Raw genomic sequence first — 27,402 nt, 5'->3', positions numbered from 1 at the left:
TGGACGATCCAACAGGGTGGCGGGGTGCGGTGGGGGGGGGGGGGGGGGGGGGCGCGGCGGACAGTGGGGGGAGGGGTGGTGGGGGATGATTCCAGTGGGCTGGCCTTATAATGATATGCAGGTGTATTACAATGAGGTTCCCAACGTCCGATGGTGGGGAACCAATTTCTGGCCTTCTCTGCTGTGGCTGAGCATGACTGATGCCAGCGGGCATGGAAAATTCCATTCAAAGTCTTTTTCCTAGTTTACCTCGAAGCATCTTTATTTGACCATTTTACCAGCATGTTAGCTCCCTCTTTGCTCATATATAGCCCATCCTTGTGGAATAGCTTCCATGGGTCCCAGAACCAGTACCAATGCTCAACAGAGTCCTCTTCCTGACACCATTCCTTTAATCATGTATTGATTTCCCTAATGCTCCTGTCCTTCCTTATCCTAGAGTGTGGTTGGAAGGGTAAACATAAGACCTGTGAATTTCTGATAACTGTTTTCTGATCTCCTATATTCATTCTGTGGAACATTAGGCTTTTCTTGACCTACTTCATTGGCTCCCACTTAGATAACAATGATTACATGCTCTCCCATCTATTGATAAATCTTTTACAGTCTCTGCAATATGTCCCTTACCCTTGCACTTGTGAAACAACAAAGCATCCAGGACTGTCAGCCTGGACAGCAAAAGATCATGGAAAAACTCAACAGGTCTGACAGCATCTGCGGAGAGGAATACAGTTAACGTTTTGAGTCCAAATGACTCTTCATCAGAACTGCATCTGATGAAGAGCCATTCAGACTCGAAATGTTAACTGTATTTCTCTCTGCAGATGCTGTCAGACCTGCTGAGTTTTTCCAGGTATTTTTGTTTTTGTTTCAGATTTTCAGCATCTACAGTATTTTGCTTTTAGCAAAAGATCATGTTGGGCCCTCTAACTATTAAATTCCCCATCACTGCTGAAGTTAAAGCTGTGTTGATAATCTCCAGTGTCTCCCTTCCCCCTCCTCTCACCAAACCATCTCTAGTTTGTTGGTCCCCTTAATGAGTATTTAAAGGTCCTGCCTAATGTCAAAGCACTAACCTCGCCATAACCTCATCCATACCCAGAAGGTTTTTCCCATGAAATGTTAGCAGTTAAAATGAGTAGGTCAGCAACGATTTTACGCACAAAATTCCTGATTTCTTAATTTGCTGTAGGAAATACAGAATTTTAAACAGAAGCTGAATATTCAGTAACACTGTACATATTATTCATTCGAAAAAATAGACGTTTTGACATATTTTCTGCAAGGCTATCTCAAAAGCAAACTATTTGCAAAAACTCAAATTGGCTCCCACTTAGATAACAATGATTACATGCTCTCCCATCTATTGATAAATCTTTTACAGTCTCTGCAATATGTCCCTTACCCTTGCACTTGTGAAACAACAAAGCATCCAGGACTGTCAGCCTGGACAGCAAAAGATCATGGAAAAACTCAACAGGTCTGACAGCATCTGCGGAGAGGAATACAGTTAACGTTTTGAGGTGTTTGAGCACATGCCAACAGAGCTGTTTGGTCTAATAGCCCTGGAGGTAGCAATTCTGTCAGGTAAGGGAGGATGCACTGTTTCCTCTAGGCCTCTGAGACCCATTGCAAGAGGTGTTGTTTTCCCCAAAACACCTGAGGCAATGCAAGAGAAGCAGGAATGCAAGTATTCCCATCTGGCCATAGAGAGTTTTTACAGAGCTCTATTTACATACTCCGGATGTCCCAAAGTACTTTACAGACAACGCGTTACTTCTGAAACATAGGCCGGAATTTTCCAGCCATGTCGGTGTCAGGCACCATGGTGGGCGGGGCAGGGGACAGTGTGTCGAGAAGGCCAAAAATCGGTTTCACGCCGGCTTGAAAGCACCAGCGGGATGAGCCAATGGTGTCCGCCATGGCAGAATGCCAATCCCGCTGGAGTGCAAAGTAAGGCACGACCGGAATCATCCCGTTATTCCAACGGAGAAACACACCGGCCCAGGACACACTTGGACAAGTGTGACGTGCACAATTCGGGGCTTATTGCTAGGTCCTGGCTCAAATCGTGGACATCAGAGGAGCAGAAGATGCTGGAGCCCCACAGCTACGGGCCCTGGAGGGACAGGTGCATCGCATGCTGGGTGGATTCTCGTAGGAGGAAGGAGTGCAGGGGGAGGAAGTCGGGGGTGGGGGGGGTGGGGGAAGAAGGAGTAAGGGAGTAATGGGGGGATGTGCAGGTGAATGGGCAAGGGAGGGTGGGCGTGGTAGGACAGAATGGTGAGTATGAGAGGGGGCAGAGTGAACCGGAAAAGTGGGAGGGTGAGGATGCGACAGTAGCGGTAGAAGGGACGGCGAGGGTGGTTGGTGGGGACTTGGAGGCAGATATGGACCGTGGGGCAGGAGGAGATCCAGGAGGTCAATGTGGATCGGGGCGGGACTCTCAGGAAGGTAGGGAGCGTGTACACTCACCTGGACATCCTGGAAAGAAAAGGGTTCTGGTTGGTAGATGATGGTGGAGAGGTGGAAGTTAATGCAGGGGTGTCATCGGTGATGGGGAAAAGGGCATGGGTGACTGGGGGAGGGGAAAAGGACAGGGGAGCTTACAAGAATTTGACTATGATCATGTTTTTCAGATCAAAAGTGAGCGGAGCCTCGTGTTGGACAGGCACAGGTGCTGCATGGGAGTGCGATGAGAGAGTGGGCGGAGAGGCAGGTCCCGCTCAGATTGACACCTGAAAGAGAACTCCAGCAGGCAGCATTGAAAATGCTCAGGGCAGCGAGATGAGTGTGATGGAGGATGGCTCCGCGTGTGTGGGAGAGGCTTGCACTAGGCTCCGAAAGGCCCTGCCACACTCACACTTCTCCCTCCAGAATCACTCGTGGCCAGGCTGCATGCAGCTGAACTGCTAGCTGTTGCGGGGGGAGGTGGTGCGGGGGGGAATGCAGGGGGAGGACTCGCCAAGCCCGCAAATAAACTGAAAAACAACATTACACATTGTTCAGTGAAAGTAAATATATTTTCAGATTATAAAGTGACAGAATGTGTTCGCCTGTGCAACCACTTATGATCAGAATTTCTTCACTTTTCTAGGCCTACCATTTCTAGATGTGGCCCTGACATCTGCAGCAGGGGTGATGAGTTGAAAGGCTGAATCCAGAGTTTCGCCACCTGACTCGGACATGCCTCTTCCCCAGCAGTCCTCTGAGTGCCGGGAGCTCGGCTGAATCTGCCTCCTCTTGCTGCAGACATGTGTCCATGCCGTGACCATCAGATTGTGAACCCGAGCCTGCTCTAGATCTAGGTCCCATCGAGGTGTGTATCTCTGTGCAGGTGATGGGTGGGGATAAGTGCTGTGACGGGTCTTCCAGCCTGCTTATTTCCAGCTCTTCAATAGAGGTGACCTCTTGGCTGGGGGTGAGGACAAGGGGGCACATACTGAAGGAAATACTCAAGCACATGCCAGGGGGCGGGGATGGTGGGTGAAGAGAGGGTGAGGGAAGTGACCACACACTTGCAAAAGCTTGTCAAAAGTGAATATTCTTCTGCAGCTGAGACCATTCAGCTGCAGCACCATCGGCATGCTGGGAGTCGGGCCTCTGAAGCTTTCCTGCCCACTCGAGCAACGCAAAAGCATGAAACTGCCACCTAATGCTCTAGAACGTCTCACCCCTTGGGCACACACTGCAAATCAATGTGTGTTTTAGCGGACAGCGGAGCAATTGGCCGACTGGGCAAGTTGTACAATCCCCTTGCGAAAGGTAGCCATAACGCACTCACTGGTGGAGGCGCTCACAGCCCCTTGCAATGTCTTTATTAAGGTTTGGACCAGTATCCATTATAGTTCAAGCTAACAGTGCAGCCTTGCAGTGCGGGTTAGGAGAATGCCTGCACCTGAGCTGAGAGCACAGCCTGCAGTCCAGTGGGCAAAGCTGCCGCCAATCAGTCAAGTAGAGTGGGGCGGAGGTGGGTGGGGTTTCGGACAGCCAATGAGCGGACTATACACTGGCCATCCAAGTGGTGACCAGCACTCTCCAGCATGCATGAAGGGGCCTTCAGACTTAACCAAGAGAGATTCTTAGTATACATATGCTAACCCGCGTGTCTCTCTCTTTGATCCTGCAGGAGAACATCAGTATCATGGCGCCTGTTATGTTTTAACTCTGGGTCGCTTTGCTCGTGAACCAGCTGCAGGCTTATCTGTTGGCAGGCGAGTCGATTACAATATACAGCAGACGCAGAGACCAAAATGAAACGAAACACATACTATTTATTTACACAAACAACAGAGCATTAACATGATGTGTGCTTCTCCAGCCAGACCCTACTCTAGACTAACATTTACATGGTAGCTATTGGGTCTTAGTCACATGGTCAATCTGCTCACAGTCTCTTAAAGGTGTATTACTCCTCAGATTACCACATCCCTCCCCCTTTCCTTGAAAGTGCATTTCACAATATAGTAACTATTTACAAAAATAAACTATTCACAAATCTAGTCTCTCAGGAGGATTTTTCAAATTGTCAACCGTCGCAATTCTATCAATTCGAAAGGTTTATCTGAGGCCTCCCTCTCAGGAGTTTTCTGTCCACTGGGCTCCCCAGTAGGACCCTGCAAGTTTGCCTCTTCAACTCTCTCAGGCTCAATGGGTTCTGCAGGTACTTCCAAAGCAAGAGGAGTTTCTTCTCCCTGTGGTGTAGACTCCAAAGGGAACGTTTTCACACTCTTTCGGGCCTCATCCCTTGCACTCTTGCTGCCCCTCCCCTCCTAATTCAACAATATGACAGGCAACTGTCAGGCAGGTTCTGAGAATTAGGATATTGGCCAAGGCTAAATGCAACACAAAATGATCAGCTTCCTGTTGTGTAAAATGAAAACTTTTGGGGCATTGTTAGTAATTTCGCTTTCTCTTCATATGTGTCTTCTTTTGATGGGTTTTCTTCTTGGCAGCGCTGACTTTCATCTTCGCTTTTGGCCAGGCTAGGCTCAGGAATGAGCTCACCTTGAGTGAACTCGGTGGTTGAGTCTTCCAGCATTTCCTCATCTGTCAGCTCCTTTGAAAACTCAGGGGTCTCTATTTTTAAGGCTTCTTGGCTTTCACATAGCTGGTCCTTCAGTTCTTCCATTTCTTTTTTATATTTGTTAGTTGTTTCCTGGAGAATTAAGTATTGTTGTGCTTTCTCAGCTAATTGATTCTTCATCTCGGTCAGAGATATGCGGAATTCTTTCTGTTCTTCCTCATACCTTTATCGTGGTACAAATTGGGATCTGAGGGAATCTTGCAATGTGTGAAAGTCCTTCAGTAGGTTTTCTTTTTCTTTTTGGAGGTTACTGACTTCAACCCGAACTCTGCCCTGAAGCATCAGCTCTATGAATTCCTTTTGTTGAGTCTTTACGTGCTCCTTTTTCCAAACAGCAACATTTCCTGCTTCTGATTGAGATCTCAGTAATCTCTCAAAATTGATCGCTCTTAACCAGTTTCTTTCGAGGAGACTCGGTCCTATGCCTGCTATCACCATGAGGGGTAGATTTGCAAGCTGGCTTTCATATTGTACCGGAACCTTGCATATACCTTTCACTCGTATATTTTTGCCAGTGTATGACTTTAGTCTGGCATCTGAGTTTTCCAGCTTTAGTGAGTGGCTTCCTCCATTCAGATACTTAAATGTCTCCTTTGACTGTCGTGGATGCCCCTGTATCTACCTCCATTCGAAGGGTTTTCTGCTGACTTCTACTGTCACGTAGATTTTAAATTGTGCAGGGAGTAAATATCTGACTCTGTTTCTTCTGACTTCTCCATTATATAAGTTTCATGACTTCTGCCTTTTTGTTTGAACTTTGGCCTCAATCTTTCTTTACAATACTGCACAATGTGCCCACTGTGATGGCAGTAGAAGCACTTGGTTCTTTTGAATTGTTGTTCGTTTGTAGGCTGTCTGGCCCCAATTCTGCTATTATGAATGTGGTTTTTATCCATTAAGCCATTGCTTTTTGCTGGCCTGTTAATGGCGGCTGTTTCCCGCCTTCCACAGAGCCTTCCGCTTCCGCACCATTTCTAGCTGGTGCCTCCCTCCTGACATGAAGAACGGTGCCATTTTGTTCCGAGTCCCTGACTGCATTTTCCATCGCGAGCACTAACTCCAGCGCCTTGCTGAAATCCAAATTTGTCTCAGAGAGCAACCTTCTTGGAATGGCGCCTTCGTTAGTCCCACACACGAATCATTCTCTTAACATGTCATTAATCGACGTCCCGAACTCACAGTTACTCTGTCAATTGTTTTAAGGCTGTTACATAGCCAGCGACTGTCTCTCCAGGGGCGCGACACCTCGAATTGAATTTAAAACGCTGCGTTGTCACCAAGGGATCCAGTTGCAAATGTCCTTTCACTAGATTCACCAACTCATCAAAGCTGTTGGGATCTGGGGCGTTGGGTGCCATTAGGCTACGAATTAGGCCGTATGTTTTACTGCCACATGTCGATAAGAGGATTGCCTGCCTCTTCTCCTCCCCCGATATGTCGTTGGACAAAATGAAAAATGCGAGGTGTTCAATATAACATGACCAGTCATCAGTGGTCTGATCAAACGGTTCGATGCAGCCAAATTGTAGCATATTGGAGGGCGATGGCTTCAACGACTACAGTGAGGATTTACATTTGTAACGTACTTACAATCGGCCTGCAGGCACAGCTACTTCAGTACAGTTGAGTTCTCGCGGCTTTCCTTGGCGTCGTCAACTAGTGGCGTATTGCCTCGTCACCAGTTGCTCTGGTTTAACTCTGGGTCACTTTGCTCGCGAACCAGTTGTAGGCTTATCTAAAACAAAAACAGAATTACCTGGAAAAACTCAGCAGGTCTGGCAGCACAGGCTTATCTGTTGGCAGGCGAGTTGATTACAACATACGGCAGACGCAGAGACTAATATGAAATGAAGCACATACTATTTATTTACTCAAACGACAGAGGATTAACATGATGTGTGCTTTTCCAGCCAGACCCTACTCTAGACTAACATTTACATTGTAGCCCGTGCTACCCAGCTATTGGGTCCTACAGTCACGTGGTCAATCTGCTCACAGTCTCTTAAAGGTGTATTACACCTTAGATTACCACAAGGCTGGGGATTTAGTGGTATGCCTCATGGCCTACAAAGACGAGAGAAGAAGAAGAAGAGTGTGGTGGAGGTGCCTGGTTTGGCAAAGGGAGGGGCATCTCCCTCAAGGTGAAGGGGCGGCAGGGCCTGCTGCGCACGCAGCTGAAGATCGAAAGCGAGCCTTTGCTGGTAGGCACTTCACTAGACCCAGGACCTATAGTCAGTGCCTGTCATTCCTGCAGATGACCAACAACCAGTGTTGCCGAAGACTGCGCACATCTAGGGAACTGGTCAGTCACATATACCACCTGCTGCAGGATTTGGTGTCAGAGGGACATGGAGGGCATCCACTGCCAGTGGCCATGAAAGTGACTATGGCGCTCAATTTTTACACCAGTGGCTCCTTCCAGGGCTATTCAAGTGACCTGTGTGGGATCTTGCAAGTCTCCACACACAAGGCACAGAACACTGTGCATTTTGCCCAGGATCAGGAAAGCCAGGAAGAAAGTGCGCTGGGATTTGCGCAGATCTCTAATTTTCCACAGGCGCAGGGTGCCATTGGCTGCACTCACATGGTGCTTAGATCTCCGTGGTAACAAGCGGTCAACTACATCAACCGCAAGGGCTTCCACTCGCTGATTGGTCAGCTGGTGTGCGACCACCACAAACACATCCGACAGGTCTGCACACGATTCCCAGGGAGTATCCGCAACTCCTACATCCTTAGCAGGTCTTTGATCCCTGACATCATCCAGGGCCCAGAGAGGCTGCAGGGTTGGCTCCTCAGGGACATGAGCAACCCACAGAGAATGTGGCTGATTAAGCCTGTGTGGTGGTCTCAGACTGCAGCAGAGTGACGGTATAACAAGCCTCATGCCGCAACCCAGATTTTGGGGGAACAAACAATCGGCATTTTGAAAATGACGTTCTGGTTCCTCGACAGGTCTGGTGGAGCCACTGCAATACAGTCCCCAGAGGGTGTTGTGCATCATCGTCGCTTACTACTCGCTCCACAAGCTGGTGCTTCAACGGGGGGAGGGCCTGGCTGAGGAGGAGATGGAGGAGCTGCATGTCTCCTCTGATGAGGAGGACATCATAGGGGATGACAATGATGAGGTCCTCGAAGGTGAGAATGCCAACTGTGAGGCCATTGCACTGGCCAAACGAGGCAGGCTCGCTCGGGAGGCCCTCATAGCCGCAAGATTCATGGAGGTTGATGACGAGATGCAGTGAGGACAGTCCTGATATCCTCACCTTACATCTGTGAACGTTTGACTCCAGTGCGGCTGATGGCAGCGCACATACCCTCAGTGCTCAGGCTCATGTCATGGAGACACAGTGGTGGCCCTAATAGTCACAAGATTCCAGGATGATGATGATGACATGCAGTGAGGACACTCCATAGATCTTCACATTGCTTCTGTGAATGTCTGACTCCTGTCTGGCTGAGGGCAGCTCGCTTGCGCTCTGTGATCAGGGTCATATCATGGAGACACAGCTGTGAAACTTTAAATACACCTGATCCTTTCTCAGCCTTCAGCACCTGACCCCTGTAGGAGCACAGCGTCACTGGTCACAGATGCTGAAGAGATGGGGGCCATCCCACCTCAAAGGTGTTGAGAGCACACAGAGAGAATGACGGAACTCTGTGACGCCTGCTCACAATATTCTTGCAGTAATAACAAACACCATTGAGGTGCAGGCATCACTAATGTGTGCAGTGAGTGTGAATCCGGACCATCACTTTGCTCTGAAGGTTACACACTGCACAGGGAACAGGCCCTGGACACCTGCCTTTTATCTTGTGCAGGAACCAAGGTTTCACATCTGATGAACACTGCTCATCATAACAAGGAGCCATAGGTAAGGAAACATTCTTGGGAGTTCATTTACAATAGTGAATATTCTGTACAAGTGACTAATACCCATGCCCAGGCTGTGCAATTACATCTTCTTAACCTTTCTAACCCTGCTGCTATGTCTTGGTGCTCCACCGACATCATTAACGGAGGTGGCGGCAGCCTGCTGACTGCTGCGCCCTGTCTATGATGACCTTGATGGGTGTCCTTTGGAGGGCCAAGACCTGGAAGGCCCCAGCCTGCTTTTGGGGTCCTGCTGTGTGGCAGTGGCACCCTCCTTGGCCTGTGGAGCTGGAGCCAGTGGGGTCAAAGGAAGTGGGGATTTGGATGGGCCGGACTCTCCCGGAGTCATCTGGGTGGATGGCCCTGGGTGTGCACCTGCTGATCATCCTACCTACAGGTGCCCGAGGGCCACTGGCTGACTCCTTGAGGAGAAGGGGAAGCTGGAGTGAGGTCGAGCTCACCCACACCCCTCTCGCACTGACACTGTTGGAGGCCAACTATGGCATCAGCGATGGAGTTCAGCCCGCGCAGCAGTGCAGGACCAATGTCCTGGACCAAGGTCTCCATGGCAGCCGCCATCCTACCAGTGTTGACCTTGGTGTAATGGCATGCAGGCGCTATCACCTCAGACTAAAGGCGGACAGATTCCTCCATCGTGCCTTGCAATCTGAGGAGTGCAACGAACATCCCATCCTGGTGTTCTCGAGCTTGCCTTTGCAGCAATGACCGAGGTATGACCGAGCCTAGAGGGTTGTCATCTGACAGAGATTCAGCAGATTTCTGGCCTCCAGCAGTCCTTCGAGTGCCAAACACCTGGGAAGTCGCTGCCACTGCCTGCTGTGGATCAGACAATGTAATGTGCTCACCAGATTGTGACCCTGAGGCTACTGTAGAACTAGGTCCCACTGAGACATGTGTCTCTGCGCTGGTGGAGGGTGTGGGTGAGCGCTGTGACGGGTCTTCAGTGAGGGTGTCATCAGACTCTTCTTCCGAGGTGTCTCCGGGCCTGAGTCAAGAACCTGGGTCGTGGACCCCTTGGCTGCTTCCCAGACGTGCCTACGAAAGCAAGGAGAGATAATTAGTTCATGGCAGGGGACTGCGGAACAGGGGTACTCACTCACAGCCTGGCTGTCTGATGGATAATGCACTGTTGGATCCTCTCTTGGTTGAGAACTGCCAACCTCACCGTCAGCACAGGACCGGTCCAGATCCTCGCCAGTCAGCTGGATGTCTCTATTTTCAAACTCCGTGAGGACCTTGATTTCAGGCATTTCTCCACCAGTCTGCAACCTCTCCCTTTTGTTGTGTGCCAGCTTGTCCTGTATGAATACAGATGGAGAGAGTGTAAGCAGGACACCTGCCAGGCCAGACAAGAAGGATGCCTGGCATGTGCAGGTGGTGAGTGGTGCCATGGATGGAATGAGGACAAAATCCTCAGGGCAGATGAAGGTGTGTCTGAGAGAGTGAATGGTGACGTCCCTTGAATTGGCAGTGAGTGAGATCCCTGTGGATGTGTGATGGGCTTGTGAGTGTGTGAGTTGAGAGTGATGAAAAGAGTGACTTACCCTGGCGGACGGAGGAGATCATTTATCCTCTTTCGGCACTGGGTGGCTGTCCTCTTTTGCAGGGCGTTGGCGCTGACCACCGCCACTCCTGCCACCCCCCCCACCACCATGTTGGATTGGTGACCTTGCTTGCTGGTTTTCACCCAGACCTGGGGTAGAGGACTTCACAGCGGGCTCCCACTACATCCAGTAGGCACCCGAGGGAAGTGTCGCTAAATTTGGGGCAGTATGTTTCCTCTCTTTGGCAGCCATGACTTTGCGGCAATTTCCGATCCCTTAGAGAATGTTAGCTCTGTGCAGGGGCGCCCTTTAAATATGGCGTTCGGATTACTGAAGGCCTGAGGTGACAGTGGGGCGAGCAAATCAGAGGCAGTGTTTCCCGGGAATGTGTTATTAATGAGGCAGGAATAGGACGATATGGCACGAAAACCTGCCATTGCGGCCAGCAGGTAAATGTCCTTTTTCCCACCCACTACCATACTTTGTACAATTCTGGGATGATTCCATCCAAATCTGCCGGTTCCAGCGTCTCACATGGGTTTAAGGATCCAATAGCACCTATATAAGCAGAGCAGGCAGTTCTCTTGGTCCTTTGGCTAACATTCCTCTCTCACTCACTTAATGGGCGACATATCTCATTGCTGTTCGTGACACCTTGTTGTGTGCAAAATGGCTGATGGCTTTGTTTACATAACAAGTCGCTGTACTTCAAAGTAAGCCATTGTATATGAAGCACCATGAGATGTTTCTGTGAGACCAATAAGATGCTGTATAAAGATGGATTGTCTTTAAAATAAATCAAAAACACTTCAGCTGGAAGAACCTCTTATGTCAAGTTCATTTTTCAGAGGCTGAAGTGGAGCCTGACTTGCAAACTAATGAAACTCGGCATAAACCTCACATGCCAAAGTCTGAAGCTTGCAACCAACTTCAACTCTGGGTCTCCCTTTCATTTCAGAAACTTACTATTCACATTTATAAAGACTATTAAACAGGCACTTTCTCTTCAAGTGGTAAGTAAAATAGAACAAGAATTGGTAGATAGCTGCTGTTTGATGTGGAATCTTATAGATGTCCACAACAGCATTAGCACTTCAAACATTGCTGTCCCTGCTCTTTATCACCAGAACGTGACTATTTTCTAATCACCTACCTCATTTCCATGAATGTTGCCAACGTACTTAAATTCTGGTCTCCCAATCTCATGTTCAGTAGAATTTCTTCCAATAGCCATCACCCATAGATTTCTTCCTGCAAGATTGACAATATTTTAAAGAATCAGTACATACGTTATTGCCACTTTCATCCTGGTCATTCTTAATTCAAGTAAGACCAAGTGAATATGAGCATTTTAATACAAAGGTCATTATTTCAATTGTTGCATCTTCCAACCCAATTTGCTCTATTCCTTATCTAAATTTTTTTTTGGGATGTGGGTTTCACTGGCAAGGCCAGCATTTATTGCCCATCCCTAGTTGCCCTGGTTGCCTTCTTGAACTCCTGCAGTCCTTCTGGCGTGGGTGCTTCCAGAGTGCTGTCAGGTAGGGAGTTATGCTCGGATACCATTCCAAGGGCTCTGGTTACCGTACCAGGGTGCCTGGCACTTTCTGGTGCCTTGCCTAAAGGTGATTGTTCATGTGTGAGCCTAGGTGGTAATTAATAGGAGGCAAACTGAGTTTTGAGAATATCGCAGCCAAGCCAAATTCTGTTCTCACCCAGTGTCCACATACCTGCATTCCCAGATTGGGAACTTTCCTTGATATTTTCTCCTTAACATTTTGCCAAGAGCAGGGAATCTAATTATTATGCCAGCAATGAAGAAAAAGCAAGTGAAATGCTGAGCTATACAAGTCAGAGGGAGTCACTCTGAAGTTGCCCAGTGCACCTTGAGTACAGTTTCCTGTTTTGGTCAATGAGGGACAAGGGAACCAACAAATCTTTGGAGATGAAAGCAAAATACTGCAGGTGCTGGAAATCTGAAATAAAAACAGGAAATGCTGGAGAGAAAAACAGAGTTAACGTTTCGAGTCCGTATGTGCTGTCAGACCTCCTGAGATTCTCTAGCATTTTCTGTCTTTAATCTCTGGAGATGGCTCACAGAAGAGCCACAAGGCTGATCTATATGCTCAAAGGACCAAGCTATGGGAAAAGATTGAAGAGATCAGGCTTTTGAAAGATGCAACAGGGACATAGGTTTATAGAATTATGCCTAATAGAAGATAGCATAAAAGTGGAGATCAAGGATACCTGGGATGGGGAGGGTTATCTTATGAGGAAAGGTTGGACAGGCTGGGCCTATACCCATTGGAGTTTAGAAGATTGAGAGGCGATCTTATTGAAACATATAAGATCCTGAGGGGATTTGACAGGGGTGGATGCTGAAAGGATGCTTCCCCTTGTGGGAGAGACTAGAACTAGGGGACACGGTTTAAAAATAAAAGGTCTTCCATTTAAGACATGGATGAAGAGAAATGTTTTCTCTCAGAGGGTCGTGGGGTTTGGAACTCTCTTCCTCAGAGAGCGCCGGAGCCAAGATCATTGAATTTTTTTAAGGCGGGGTAAATAGATTCTTGACTAACAAGGGAGTCAAAGGTTTCCGGGGGTAGGTGGAATGTGGAGTTGAGACCACAATCAGATCAGCCATGGTTTTATTGAATGCCGGAGCAGGTTCGAAGAGCCGAATGACCTACCCCCACTCCTAAATCGTATAATAATAAACCATGACTGCAGGAGAAGGGGACAAAACACAAATTTGTGGAAGGTTTCCATAGAAAATGGTCAGCATGTGAAATGTATTTCTGGTGGAGGAGGCAGACATTACAGAATTATCAAAGAAATAGTTAAATGGTATAATGGGTCACTTTGGACTCATCTAGCTCCTGTTCATTCTCCAGTCTGTAAGGTACATTTTCCTGGTCTTCACCTACTACCAGTACATATCAAAATACTGTAAGCATATCAACCAAAACTCTCCATCACTGACTGCAATGTGCTGGATAATTGCAAGCAGCACACCTGCAATTTTACAATGCATACACGCTGGAGGGCAGTCAAGGAGTCAGACCCCCACCAACCCCCATTCCCTGTACATGGACATCATAAGATGTTGCAAAAGCAGATAGTTGAATTTCTTGCCTTGAGTGGATTTGCCCACAGTGTACAGATGCGTCAGGCCTGGGTACTTCAAAGCGATGCATTTCAGAAACTCCTCTAATGCAGAGTGGTTGTGGTGGCTAAAGTCTGGTTTGCACGGTCTCTTCTTCAGTGTCCAGTCTAGAGCCATGGCTGTATAATTTTCCCTGTTGTTGTGCAGAAGCACATTCTTTACCTGGGCCTCATAACCTGTGGCAGAAACCTGCAATTGCAAAGAAGCAGAAAGTGAGCAACTGAAAATGTTTCCTCTTTGTGCTGAGCGTAACAACTGGTGTTTATACTAATGGCAGCCGTCTTGGAAGACCATGGTTTGTGCCAGAGTGGTCCATTCCATGTTTTCATATAACACTTATGGCAAAGGAAAACATCCCAAAGTTCTTCACAACAAAATCATAAAACTTCTGTTTAAGTAAGCACATGAAGGGAATCTTTAAGTGTTTCAACAATAGATTGAAAGACAGTCATCTTTGTATGTATAGTAATGTTACTTCCTCCCCAGACATACTCACAATATTGACCCAGAGAGGTAAAGCCTGGATTAAAGGTGTCAAACCAAGGAATATATTACACAATGTCTCTCTGTACATTACAGTGATTCCCTATATTTTATAGTGTTTCTCTGCATATGTATTTCTCTGTATATGACAGTGATTGCCTATATTTTACACAGCATTTCCCTGTATATAACACGGTGCTTCTCTGCATATTGTGCGGTGTTTTCCTGTAAATCTTTCTGTATGTTACATATTTCCCTCTATTTTTTTAAGAAGTGAAACTTGCTCCAGTTTCTGAGGCAACAAAAATGTTGTCAGATTTTGCCGATTAGTTAAGAAGTGTAATTTATTCCAGTGTCCCCAAAACTTGGTGAGGTTGTGACATTGTGTGACTTCCACTGTCCTGCTATGGTGCCATTTTACATTCTGGGAACACGTGGCAGTTATTTCTAAAATCAGAAAGTAATGCGCTGGATTTAATGTTCGTGATGCGGGACCCACCCACCAGAAGCAGTGGGAAACCTGTGTCGCTTCCACGGAGGACACCAGACCAAATTAAGTGCCCTCAGGTACTTAACTGGCCAGCATGGGGCCTTCTCCGTGCTTTAGGATCCCAGCGGCGGAAACCCACCTACCAAGAGCTGCCAGCCAATCATGGGCTGACAGCTCTCCATTGCCAGTGGTGCCACTGGCAGCTGATGGTGCTGCAGAGGCTTCATCAGGGATTGTCTTTGGATCTTGGGCTCAGGTGAGTGAGGGCGGGATGGGGGTCATGGAGAGGGGTTCATGAGTGAGGAGGGGCGGTGGGGGGGGGGGGGGGGGGGGGGGGGGGGGCGGGGTGGGGGTCAGAAGCAAGGGCAGGCGAGTGGTTTTTAGTGGCTTCCCCACTTCTTGATGCCAGGTACCCCGACTGGGCACAGAGTGCCTGAAAATGAGGGAACCGGATCTCAGTAGGCCACTGGCAAACCCAATAGGATTTGCTTAGCGGATTTCAGGAGGCACGGGAAAGCTATACGACTCCCTGAGCTACCATTAAATTCTGGCGGGCTTAAGGATAAATGGTGTCAATTGGCTCATTAATGAGCTTAACTGACACCCACCGTGAGCGGACGGGTTTCTCGCATTAGCCGCCTCCCACCTCTGACTTAATTGCGGGAGGTTTTCCCACCACTGGGAGGCGGACACGCGGCCTCTCATATGATTAAGTGGGCCTTGAAGCCATGCTCCCCACTGCAACAGGATGGATTAAATTCCACCCAATGAGTGAGCCCCAAACACTGCCGATTTGGCCATAATGCTGTTTCCCTTCCTGTGTCCAATATTACATAAGTACATTTGCTCCTGTAAAATAGGGGATAGGTAATAATTAGCCCTTTGACTTGTACCTTAATACTGTAGTTTCCTGGAAGAAGGATCCTGTAATATTCACCATTTTGTGTAGAGGTAAAAGGAAGAATATTATCTCTGCCTTCAACCTGGATCTCAGCGCCGTCAATGGGACTGCCATTTTCATCGAGGACTTGTCCTTTAATACCTGCCACGTTCACCAAAGATACAAAGGGCCAATAATTTATCTTTGAGGAATTAGTCTTTTTCCACCTGTAACACCAGCCTACATAAATCCTCTTTCATAAATTTAATAGATTCAGCATGTTTCAGGAAAAATTGGAGGGCAAGGGGAGGGTAGGGTCAAATAATTAGTCCTCAAATTCTTATGAAAAAATGAAAATTAGATTTTAACTAGAGAGCTTTATGTATTGACTATTAAGAGGTTTGTGTACAAACCTTTACTGGAGTAATAGCTTTAAACATTCTCTGCATTCCTCCTGCAGGCAGGATCTTTAAGTTGATAATGAGGTGACAGTAATGCCTGTTAATTTTGTCCCCTTCACAGGGTGGCACCATAATCTCTGGAACCCAGTATGACAGGAGCATGTGTTATTCCTATTTGTCCCAGAGGCGGCACCATAGCCTCTGTCAGCCTATTAACAACAATCACAGCTCAAAGACCTTCCCCAACTATTCTTCAGCAAGAACCTGGCGGCAGGTGTGACACAAGGCACTCATTTGCTGTAAGTGCATTGCATCTGTGTCACCATCACGCATGTCACACATGACTCATTCATGTCTAGGGTGTGGGCTGATGACTTGTGGAACTCTCAGCTGTTGTGCCTGTAACTCCCATTGTATAACAGCTAGGTATTAATAAAACATCAATACTCAACAAACACATGACCTTGGCTATTTTACAAAGAAGTGTCTGCACAGCAGAATGATCAAGATATTTGCTTCACAGGTTCGAAGTGCAGTGATGGCCTTTATGATCTGTTGGATCCATTTGTGAAAAGGCAAAGCTTTGAAGTACACCATTCTGCAACGCTGTATTACAGCTCTGATTTTAACTCACTCAGAACCTGTTGACTTACCACAGCCCTAAAACTGGGCCCTATAGATTGCTGGCTGGGCTTTAACATTCAAGAGAGATGGAAAATCTGTTCACGCAGACAGTCATCTTCCTGCCACCAGACTTTGATAAGATCAGTGATGTACAGCACATCCTTTGTAAGAACAACCACAATGATTGGTATTGCTCCTGTGGAGGAATGCCTCAGAGTTCAACAAGAGGAAGAAGGAGGTGGTCAGCAGGAGGAAGGTTAATTTTAAGGTGGGTGAATGAACCCTTAAAACAGATAGATTCTAATGATGTTTTTGAAAGAAGGAAAGTGGAAGAGAGGGCAAGGGCTTTGGAGAACTGGAGCATACAACTGGAGGTTTGGCGTCTGAAAGTGGAATGAATAGGGACATAAAAACATAAGAAATAGGAGCAGGAGCAGGCCATGTAGCCTCTAGAACCTGCTTTGCCATTCACTAAGACATGGCTGATCCTCTACCTTAATTCCACTTTCCTGCCCTATTCCCATATCTCTTGATTCCCATCATGTTTAAAAATCTATTGATCTCAGTCTTGAATATACTCGACAATTGAGCACCCCAGGCCTCTGCAGCAGAAAATTCCAAAGATGCATAACCTTCTGAGTGAAACAATTTCTCTTATCTCAGTTCTAAATGGCCATCTCCTTATCTTGAGACAATGATCCCTAATTCTAACTTCTCCAGTGAGGAGAAACAGCCTCTCAGCATCTACCCTGACAATTCCTCTAAGCACTGCATACATTTCAATGAGATCACCTCTCATTCTTCTACCTTGCACCGAACATAGGTTCATTCTACTCAATCTATCCTCAGAGGGAAACCCTTTTATCCCAGGAATCAATCTAGTGATTCTTTTGTTGTACCATTTCCAAGTGTATCTCCCCTTTGGTAGGGAGACCAGAAACACACACATTACTCCATGTGTGGTCTCACCAATGCCCTGTACAATTGCAACAGGACTTCCTTCCTCTTATATTGTAACATCATTTGCCTTAAAGTGGGTTTGGAGAAGATCATTCCAATAAATAACAACATTTTAATCGTCACTGCAATATTTGTTTTTTTTAACATATCATTCACATACCAATTGTTTTTAATGTAATTCTTGGATAAATAAAAACTTTGCCTCAAGCCACAGATAACAAGCCACACACGGCAAGTCTGAACAGAAGAATTACAGAGGATGTGAGGTGATACATCGCTGATTTTTATCAAAGTCTGGTGTTAGTAAAATGACTGATGTCTGAAAACTCTGATATTGGGATTATTTTTTTAAAGCGCAGATTCTGGAATTCAGCAGAATAAGTGGTGGCTGTCTGTGTGAACAAGGCTTTAATCTATGGGACGTTTGAAGACCCGGCCAAAAGGTTGCAACTTCACTAAAGAACACACTGCAAAGCTTTGCCTTCTCACAATTTAATCAATGCATTTACAATACTATCACTGCACTCTGAATATGTAAAGCGGTGATCTTGATTATCCTGCTGCCATATATGCATGCGAGCTTCATTTGCCTGTTAGTAGGACAAATGGTCATGGCCCTGGGTCAGAAACTTGCATTTTCTGGGGCTTTTCATGAACAGTTGAGAAATTCAAACAGTAAACTGCACAAAACACGGCTGTCCATCTTTTACATAAAGTGGAAGTATTTGTGGGATTTTGCATGGAATACCACATTCCCTGTCAATGAACAAAACTGTAAATTCGGTGAACCCATTCTCATACACGGTTTGCAGAACTGGCACTGCAGTGTTGTGACGGCCTCCCTGACCCGTGTTTTTTTTAAACGTAGCTCCCTGCTGGGAGTACGGGATCAGAGAATCCACCCTCTAGCATCAGCTTGGGCCAGTTGGCAACATTCTCATAAGGTTCTGGGTATTAACCCACTTCAGTACTTGAGCACATAATCCAGGCTGACACTTCAATGGAGTACAGAGAAAACATATCAATGTCAGAGGTAATGTCCTTCAAGTGAGATATTAAACAGAGGAACCTTCTGTCTGTTTTCCTGTAGTCCTGATCAACATTTTTTCCTGAACTATCGTCATCAAAAGCAGATAAACAGATGGTGTTTAAAATTTGTTTAAGACTATGCAACCAGATTTACTGCCCATCCCCAGTTTAAAGAAAGATGAGCATTTACATAGCACCTTTCACATCCTCAGGATGTTCCAAAGCAGTCAACTAAATACTTTTGAAGCACTGTTATAAAGCAGGAAACATGACAGCCAATTCGCACACTGGAATTCCCCATAAACAGCCAGGGTGCTGGGAGAACTATCCTGTTCTTCTTTGACTAGTGCTCTGGGATCTTTTCCATCCGCCTGAGAGGGCGGGTGGACCTGGGAGTTACATCTCATTTGAAATTTTTTTTAAAATTCGTTCATGGGATGTGGGAGTCACTGGCTCGGCCAGCCTTTATTGCCCATTCCTAATTGCCCTTCAGAAGGCATATGTCCTGAGACATTGATTCATGAAACACCTCCTTCAGTTGCTGCAGTTTTTGTTATGGTGCTGCTCCCATAATGGCATTAGGGCATTGACTCAGGGACAATGAAGGAATGGCAATACTCTGTATGTACCCCAAGCCAGGATGATATGTGACTTGGAGGAGAACTTGAGAGATAATGGTGTCATTGCTGTTGTGGGACTTCACAATGTGTAAATTGACAGCCATATTTGGAACTTCAAAAATAATTAGTTGTACGTAAAGCACCCTTCAAGGTATGGTAAGGATAGAGAAATGCAAGTTCTTTCATACCAAATTGTCAATGGGTCCAAAATTAACTTGACGAGTAAACAGGCAATATTTCCTGGTGAAATGATGAAAAACATTTTATACTGCCAACCATTTGGTAGAGCCTGTGGAAGCGTTCAAACTATTTTCAGTGCCTACTTCATCTGAATGAATTGTAACGGTGCTGCTGGGCATAAGTGAGAAGTCAACAGAAAAAGATTGACACTTGACAATGATGCCATCAGACAAGTACCCTCATCCAATTTCTTCCTTGCAAGCAAAAATATAGATTGTATAAAAATATAAATGGTATAAAGATCTTTTGCATCGATTCAATTTTCATGCCCAATTACTGGTCAGTTGTTTGCACAGCAGCTTGAACGTAAACGAGGATATAGAAAACCAAAATTTGAGTGTATAACGCCGAAGCAGAGGTCTAAATGCCATGTCACCGTGCAAAGCCTTTCACTATTTGCAAATCAGTGCCAGCAATGGGGTAGCATGCCATTGCGCAACAAAATCTGTTGACTGAACGTTGCATGATACCGGGGCCTGGATTTTCATCCTCGAGGCAAGTAGGTGGAGTTGGCAAAATTCCTGGTTCGGCCCACCTGCCTTGGGAGGAAGAGCCCGACAAGGCAGGATCTTCATTGCTGGGGCCGGGTGCGAGCTGGAGTCAGGCCAGCCGACCTGGGGAGAAGTGCGGAGGCAACCGCCAGGGCTGCCGGGTGGGACTTTACTGCAGTGAAATAAAAAACACAAAGGCCCTCGAGCCCTCAGCCCTTACGCCCCTTCACCCTCCAACACTCCCCATGCTCTATCCATGCCACCTCATGCCCCCCATCCACCCACTATGTCCCGCAATTGCCCTTATTGCAGGCTCTGCCCTTCCACCCACCCCCTCAGGCCCCTCATGCCCTGTATGGCAGGCTCTGGCACTTCCATGCCGATTGACTCAATCAATAGAATTAATGAACACCACAGTGCGAAGTGGAATGTATTAAAAAAAGCTTTGAAAAAATGTAATCCATTAATCACTTTCTCCAATGAAACAAAGTCTGGACAGCAAGCTAATAAAAGCATGAACCATTTAGGCCCTTTGAAGTTTCAAAAGCCACAAGCCACCCAAACACTTGAAATAACGACTTATGTCAATAAACATTGTGAAATTGACTGCAGAGATCAGAGAGCCTGAGCTGTCAATCAAAAAATGTTTCCTCTGGAGCGCAGATGTTCTGTTATTCTGATAGATGTGTGGGCTCATTATGTATGATTGGCTAAGAGACCCCCCTGCCATGTCTCCTCATGCCCCCTATGATTAACACACAGATGAGGGACACAGGGGGTGGGTGGGGTGTCAAAACTTGGCATAGGTGGCATGAGCTGACATCAGGGATTGGTGGGGGTGGGGGGGCAGCCTAACCTTTCATACAGGACATGAGGGGGACCTTTTGAACTTACCTTGTGAACGGTCCCCTCATGTACACTAGGGTTCACGACTCCCCTTTGGGGACATGAACCACAACTCTTTAAAAACCTGCTGTCATCTTACAGCATAGCTTAAAATCATAAAATCTTATAGCACAGAAGGAGGCCATTTGGCCCACCTTGCCTCTTTGAATGACCTTATTTTGGATTAAAGTGACTTGGCAGACAGAAATTTCCATGCATCATTTACCCAGATGTATTAGCCTCATGAATTCCAGCATTGCTGCCTTATTATCATCCCAGAGTTGTGGTAGTTCATCAGCTTGTGGGTATTTACAACAGGTGAGCTCCAGTGTTATGTCCAGACATCGACCCCATACGTAGTTATAATCCTGCAGCCCACCTGTGAGACAAAGGGAAAAATGCATCAGATTTTTGCTTTTAAACTGTTATTTCCTTCTCGCCTCTCATTCCTTTCCTCCTGAAGGGCTGCAATTCAGTGGACACAGGCAACCCCTTAGCCAAGCAACTGTGAGCCAAGGTAATGAGAGTCATTGGGCTATTTGACTGCAGGAGGTGCTACAGCTGAGCCCAATCCCAGTGCGAACATTATCTACTACCTTTCCTGTTACTTCCTTTCCCCAGGCCAGGAATGTTGCGACAATTGTAGCTCCTCAACTAGTATCCTGGTCAAAGTTCAGCGTTGATTAGGGTCGTAGAGCTGTGTCCATCCTGGTCTGGATGACTCATGCTTTTAGCAAGTGAACAGTACACAACAGAAACTTTTGATTGATTTTACCCATGGTTGTAGGGCATTAACTATACGCTATGGAATAGAATGACACATCTCTACCACGGGACAGTTACCATCACCCATCTTAGGCTACAGGGGTCAGTCTCACACACCACTACCCTTTCACTATATAACTCTGTGTGGGCAGTGCTGGGAAAAGGCCAGGCACTTCCCACAGTCAGAGTCCTTGGTTGTCCATGGTCTTGCTCCATTGTGTGATGTAAGCCAACTTTGACAGTCCTACAAGCAAGATACTCTCTTTGCACTTGATTTACAACAGAGGCAGAAAGTTGAGGGAGTTTATCCAGGATTTTATAGAAAATGATTAAGTAAAGGAAACTTGTTAAGACAAAGACTAAGGATCAAGAATGTTTCAGTGTTCCAGTGATGAGCTAAGCCTGGAAAGCAAATGGTACACAATCCTGTCTTTGGTACTTGTGAGTTTTTAGGACTTTCTTTGTAGGCAGCTAGGCCAAAGTAACTTGACAAATCAATTATTTATGTTCAGCTCTGAGCAGTTGCCATAGGTTTGGAACAGTTTGAGGGGTGAGATTTAAACATCAAGTTGGAAGGATGTAGCAAATGACAGAATTTCAAATATCCAGAATTCAGTTTCCGAGAAAAGCATCTGGTCTCCATCTAAATCCCAAATCGCCCATTTATCCAGCCAACAGAACTTTCCCTCTTTGAAAGTTTCTCCTTCCAGGTTTGGAAAGCTGTCTAGAGTATGAACACAATGGGACAAGATTTCTCCTGTGCTTTACAAAGAACAAAATCATAAACCCATCCTTTATAAAAAATAGGCATTTCAAATTCTGTTATTTAAATACAGGGAGGAAGTCATCCCACACTGCCAAATTCAACGCTGACCTTTTTTCTTAAAGCCTTGATCCTATTACCTGTTGATAGTGATTATCCAAAGTTGGACAGATGGATGCATACTCCCAATGCAGTACAAGGCAAAGGAGAGCTGAATAACTTACTAATTGTAAGCAGCTTCAGCTGCCAGCCAGGCGCGATTTACACAGCAAGATTGATGAGTTTCAAGGTCATTCAATACTAGGCTTCAAACGCAGGCTCTCATGCTCAGATCCCAAGTCTGCTTTGTCCTGGTGGATCCCACCGCTTCCATAATCCACAATCAGTAGCTGGCTCTGCCAGGTTGAGTTGAATGGAGTTGTCCAGTTCTGTTGCCGGCTTTGCTTAGGGAATTTTATTATTTGCTCTTGTTCAAATAGCAGTGCCACAGTACAGTGCAAGGACATGGCAATGGATTTAGTGATTGGGAACCCTAATATCAACAAAGCAGCCACAGAGATGGGTAAATAATTAAACCTGCTGCTGAACCCTGAACATTACTTGCAAGTTGGTTTTAGATGAACCTATCCTTGGAAGAATGTAACTCCACGATGGCACTGATTCAGATTGCAGAATCAGACCCATGTTAAGTTTACTGTTTCACCTTGGATGCCAATCAACACCACACCAAGAACCATGAAAAAGGAGCTGGAACCCTATTTCAATTCATCCTACCTGCAAAAGACAGTATTCTTACCTTTCACTGCATACCACTCTGCTCCATTTACAATCCCATCGGGGAATGTCAAGCCGCAGTGGTTTCCTATAAACATGTTGGCATGGGTTGTAGAGTAAACTTTTGAAACGTATCTCAGAATGTCATCATCTGGTGCCATGCTGTAGGTTGCATTTGGAAACATATCTACAATCAGTTTAAAAAAATGTAAATCAGTTTTTTGACTTGGCTTATATTTGATTTGAGCGATGGATATCTGAAATTACCCTAATGTCATAGAATCCTAGAATGATACAGAAGAGGAGGCCCATTGTGTCTCTTTGAAAGAGCTATTCAATTAGTTCCATTTCCCACCTTTTCCCCGTAGCCCCGCAGCCATTTTCATCTAATTCCCTTTTGAAAATGATCATTATTGAATCTGCTTCCACTACTCTTTCAGGCAGTCCATTCCAGATCACAACATTTTGCTGTGTTAAAAACAAATTCTCCTCATTCCTACCTCTGGTCCTTCTGCTAATTACCTCAAATCTGTGTCCTCTGGTTACCAACCATTCTGCAACTGGAAACAATTTTTCCTTTATTTACTCTATCAAAACCCTCCATCTCTATTAAATCCCTCCTTAACCTTCTCTGCCCTTTTCCATTTTGCAGTACACCCAGTTTCTAAGAGCTAAAGTTGACAACTTGATTCATGAAATCTTTTTGTTGCTGTTGTAAAAAGTGTCCCATCCGACCAGGGCTGGTTTAATTTCCTCCTTCCAGCGGTTGCCAATGTGATGCTATCTTCCATTGCTGGGCTGTCTTCTAGTGAATTTATGGCATGAGGCTGATGGAATTTTTAAGGATCCCATGGCCAGGATTTTGCGCTCGTCGGGCGGGCTCGGCAGGGGAGGGGGGGGGAGCAGGAGCGATCGGGAAGCCGACCACCGCCCGCGATCAGGCCACGACCGCGATTTCACGCTAGCGGTCCAATTAAGCCCCGCCCAGTGTGAAACACGGGTTGCAGCGCTCAGCGCTGCCTGTGTGGGGTGTGGGCGAGGAGGGCAAGCGTGGAACTTCACGCACACGCACAGAGCTGCCTCAGGGAGCTGAAGATTTTAAAAGTTAAAAATAAAGAATTTTAAAATGTCAAAGAACATGTCCCCTCTGCCACATGAGCGGGGACATGCTATGAATGAAATTTTAAACATTTTTATTTAATTTTTATTTGCTGTTGGAAACCTCATCCCGCCCGTGGGTGAGGCTTACTAAAAAATCCAAAGGCCGCTTGGCCTTTTCGCCTGCCCACCAACCATGAGGTTGGACAGGCAGCGAAAAATTGAACTTAATTGTTACTTCAATGGCCTTAATAAGCCTTTTAATTGTCGGCGGGCACTCTGCTGACCCTCTCACTCCCCCGCCAACCAAAATATCGCGCGAGGTTGGGATGCTCGCCCAACGTCATCGTGCATCATTTTACGCTCGTTCAGGTTGACCACAAGCCCGACCGATGAGCGAAAAATTCTGGCCCGTGTGTTTTATACTAGACTTGTAGGGTCAACCTGAGCTTCCTTCACACATGAGCCTGATGAAAGGCCAGTCAATATTAAACATGGCTTCAACTTAACTGCTATACTTCCATAGGGGGTGACCTCAACTACCAGTGGACACTGGAGATTCTGATGGTCCACTTTTCTTAAAAGGCTGAAGCACAAACAAAATAGGGTAACAGGTTATCTCTTAAGGTATCATTGCAATGTTATCTTGACCATAAAAGTTTCCAGATAACTCTTTTATCTAATGCCGTCCTCCAAAAGTTCTTCATATTTTCACACTGTGGCCAAACTCTAGATCCAATCACCCTTGTTCAAGAATCTACTTCACTGATATATATCGATCAGTAAAGCACAATCTCAAAGGCTTTATAAGTCTACAAGGTGTCTGGATATCTTGGAATGGAGCCTAGAACAAAATGAGAAAGCTCAACGCTGGTCAATAAGTTTTTACAAATCCATAATTTGGAAGGCTTAAAGATGGCAAATATTATACCAATAGTCAAAAGAGCAAGGTGTAATATAATGTAATTATTAGAACAATTAGCCTTACCAATATAATGAGAAACTCTCTGGGAACCTAAGGCAGAGGTACAGTAGTCATGATGTTCTGAGGGGTAACATGGTCACTTCAGTTCTTTCACTATACCCTTCAATCCCCTTCCCAACCAAATAATTATTCAGTTCTTTTTTGAAGGACATGGTCAATTTACAAAAAATTGCTTTCTCAGAGAGTCCGTTCCACTTATTACTATTCTGTCTGTTCAGGAAGGAACTGTTCTAAACTTTACTCTCTTGGACTTACACTCATAGACAAATTACCCACTTACACCAACATCCTTCTTGCTTCTCAGCATTTTAAATATCTGGATCATATTCCCTGTTCTTCAGTGAAAACAAGTTCATGTCCTATGAATGCCTTCTTGTAATTTAACAACTTATGTGTTGGAACTATCCATGTTGCTGCTGTCCACACCCTTTCACTCACCATCCACATTACCTCACCAGTTGAGTAAGAAGGATGTCAATTGTTCTTTTTTCCCCAGATAGGCTTTCTTAATTCTATAGCCAGCTGACAGAGGGTCATGACAGGAACAGCAGGTTAAAATGTCAGCTCTGCTGAGACCTTAATGAAATGATTGGGATGGGGGAGGGGGAGCAGCTCATGTAGGTTAGAGGTTATTATTCTGCACTCTGACCTGGCTTCCTGTTGTCATATGGATAGTTGGCCAGCACCGCTCCACCGTGGAAAGTTGCAGAAAGTACAAAGGGTTCGCTCTGGATCCAATCCATCATGGCTTGGGTTTCAAGCTGTCGTTCGACACGATTCTCTTCAAACGGGTCAGGGAAATTCCTATTCAGGTTGAGTCCGTTTTTATTATATCTGCCGAAATGAAAACCATGGGCAAAATAGTTATTTCTGAACTGCAAATTTAGCCTGTTCTTCATATTGTTGAGGTACATTGATGTTTCAGCACACCACGGTCTGCACTGGAGAAATCCAGCTAACATCATGGAATTCATAAAGAAAAGTGATTGGAAAAGCTGGCATCACTGTGTTTGAAACACACATTTATTTTTATGGAAACGTCATGATGATTTCTTCGCCTGTCCACTTCCCCCAGTTAATTTTTAACAATAATTTAATTTAACTATCTTATTTTAGCTCCCTGAGACCCAACTAACCTGATGCTCTCTCTCTCTCTCTCTCTCCCTCTTTCTTCATGTCAATAGCATCCAAAGGAATTAGTGTGTTTAGGACAAAAGTGATTTTGTAATGAGAAAAGTGTCAGGCAATTCACAGCTTGAAAACCATTTACTTTTCCCCTCGTCAAACATCTAACTATGCAGTTGTATATAAAACCTGTCTATCAAATACTGCTGGTCCTACGCACAATTCTTCTCACACACAGGGGCACAACCACACTGATTCAGCATTCAGCTGACCTTTAGTCAAGGACCATTAACACTTGTTGAGGGTGGTAGACTGGGGCTGAGCATTAGAGCTAAAGGAATAGGGGACAATGTACATTTAGTCTCCACATTGCTCCATTTGTCCTCGGGGCCATGACAAGTTGGGGGGAGGCGGGGGTGGGGGAGGAATCAGGCAAAAATTATGCCTTTGAAGTCCTTTACACCACCTGGTGGTTAAGTATACAGAAGCGTTGGCTGTGGTCTGGGAGCAAGTTGTCTGCCCAACATTTCAGCAACAGAGACATCAAGACCCAGGGAGTCAAATGGTGGAAGGCAATTTACAAATCTAAGAGAGTGATACGTAAAGAAAAGGAAAGAATATTAATCAAACACTATGTTTCAATAAACCCTCCATAATCGCTGAGCAAACAACATTGATAAAGTACTGCAAGTCCCAGTATTGCATTTCAGGCTATTTTTAAAAGATAGAAATCTAACAACAATTTGCATTTATATATTTCCTCTATCATAGTTAATCCCAAGAGGCTTCACAGTGGTCAAATTTATGCTGAGTGAGAGTAGCAGAGTTAGGAGAGAGAATCAAAAGCATAGCCAAGAAGGTACTTAAGTCAAAGAGGTTTGTAATGATCAGGAGAGAAGTAGCAAGGCAGAAGCTGATGGGGGTTGGGTTTCAGGAGAGATAGAGGAACAGCTGAAGTCTTCACTGGCGATGGTGGAGCAAAGGGACAGGAGGAGAGGGAGGTACAGAACACCAGAGTCTGAATTCTGAAACACTTTGATAATGTATTAGTATTACAAGGCTCGCTAACTGTGCATCTGTATGCATTACTTTCATGGT

General features: G+C 45.8%; 1 protein-coding gene across 1 annotated transcript in view; it reads right to left on the bottom strand.

Moving 5' to 3' along the window:
* The window catches only part of LOC144684289 (carboxypeptidase D-like), a 181,371-nt gene that overhangs the window by 77,747 nt on the left and 76,222 nt on the right, over positions 1 to 27,402 (bottom strand). Inside the window, exons 6-11 of the mRNA XM_078547917.1 lie at positions 25,829 to 26,013; positions 23,119 to 23,283; positions 21,021 to 21,173; positions 15,558 to 15,706; positions 13,661 to 13,880; positions 11,679 to 11,776 (exon numbers count right to left, since the gene is read on the bottom strand). Coding sequence (XP_078404043.1) covers positions 11,679 to 11,776; positions 13,661 to 13,880; positions 15,558 to 15,706; positions 21,021 to 21,173; positions 23,119 to 23,283; positions 25,829 to 26,013 — 970 coding nt within the window. The remainder of the gene's footprint in view (positions 1 to 11,678; positions 11,777 to 13,660; positions 13,881 to 15,557; positions 15,707 to 21,020; positions 21,174 to 23,118; positions 23,284 to 25,828; positions 26,014 to 27,402) is intronic.

Source organism: Cetorhinus maximus, chromosome 9, assembly GCF_964194155.1.
Source record: "Cetorhinus maximus chromosome 9, sCetMax3.hap1.1, whole genome shotgun sequence".
Lineage (NCBI taxonomy): Eukaryota > Metazoa > Chordata > Chondrichthyes > Lamniformes > Cetorhinidae > Cetorhinus > Cetorhinus maximus.
This window is presented reverse-complemented; position numbering and strand designations above follow the sequence as displayed.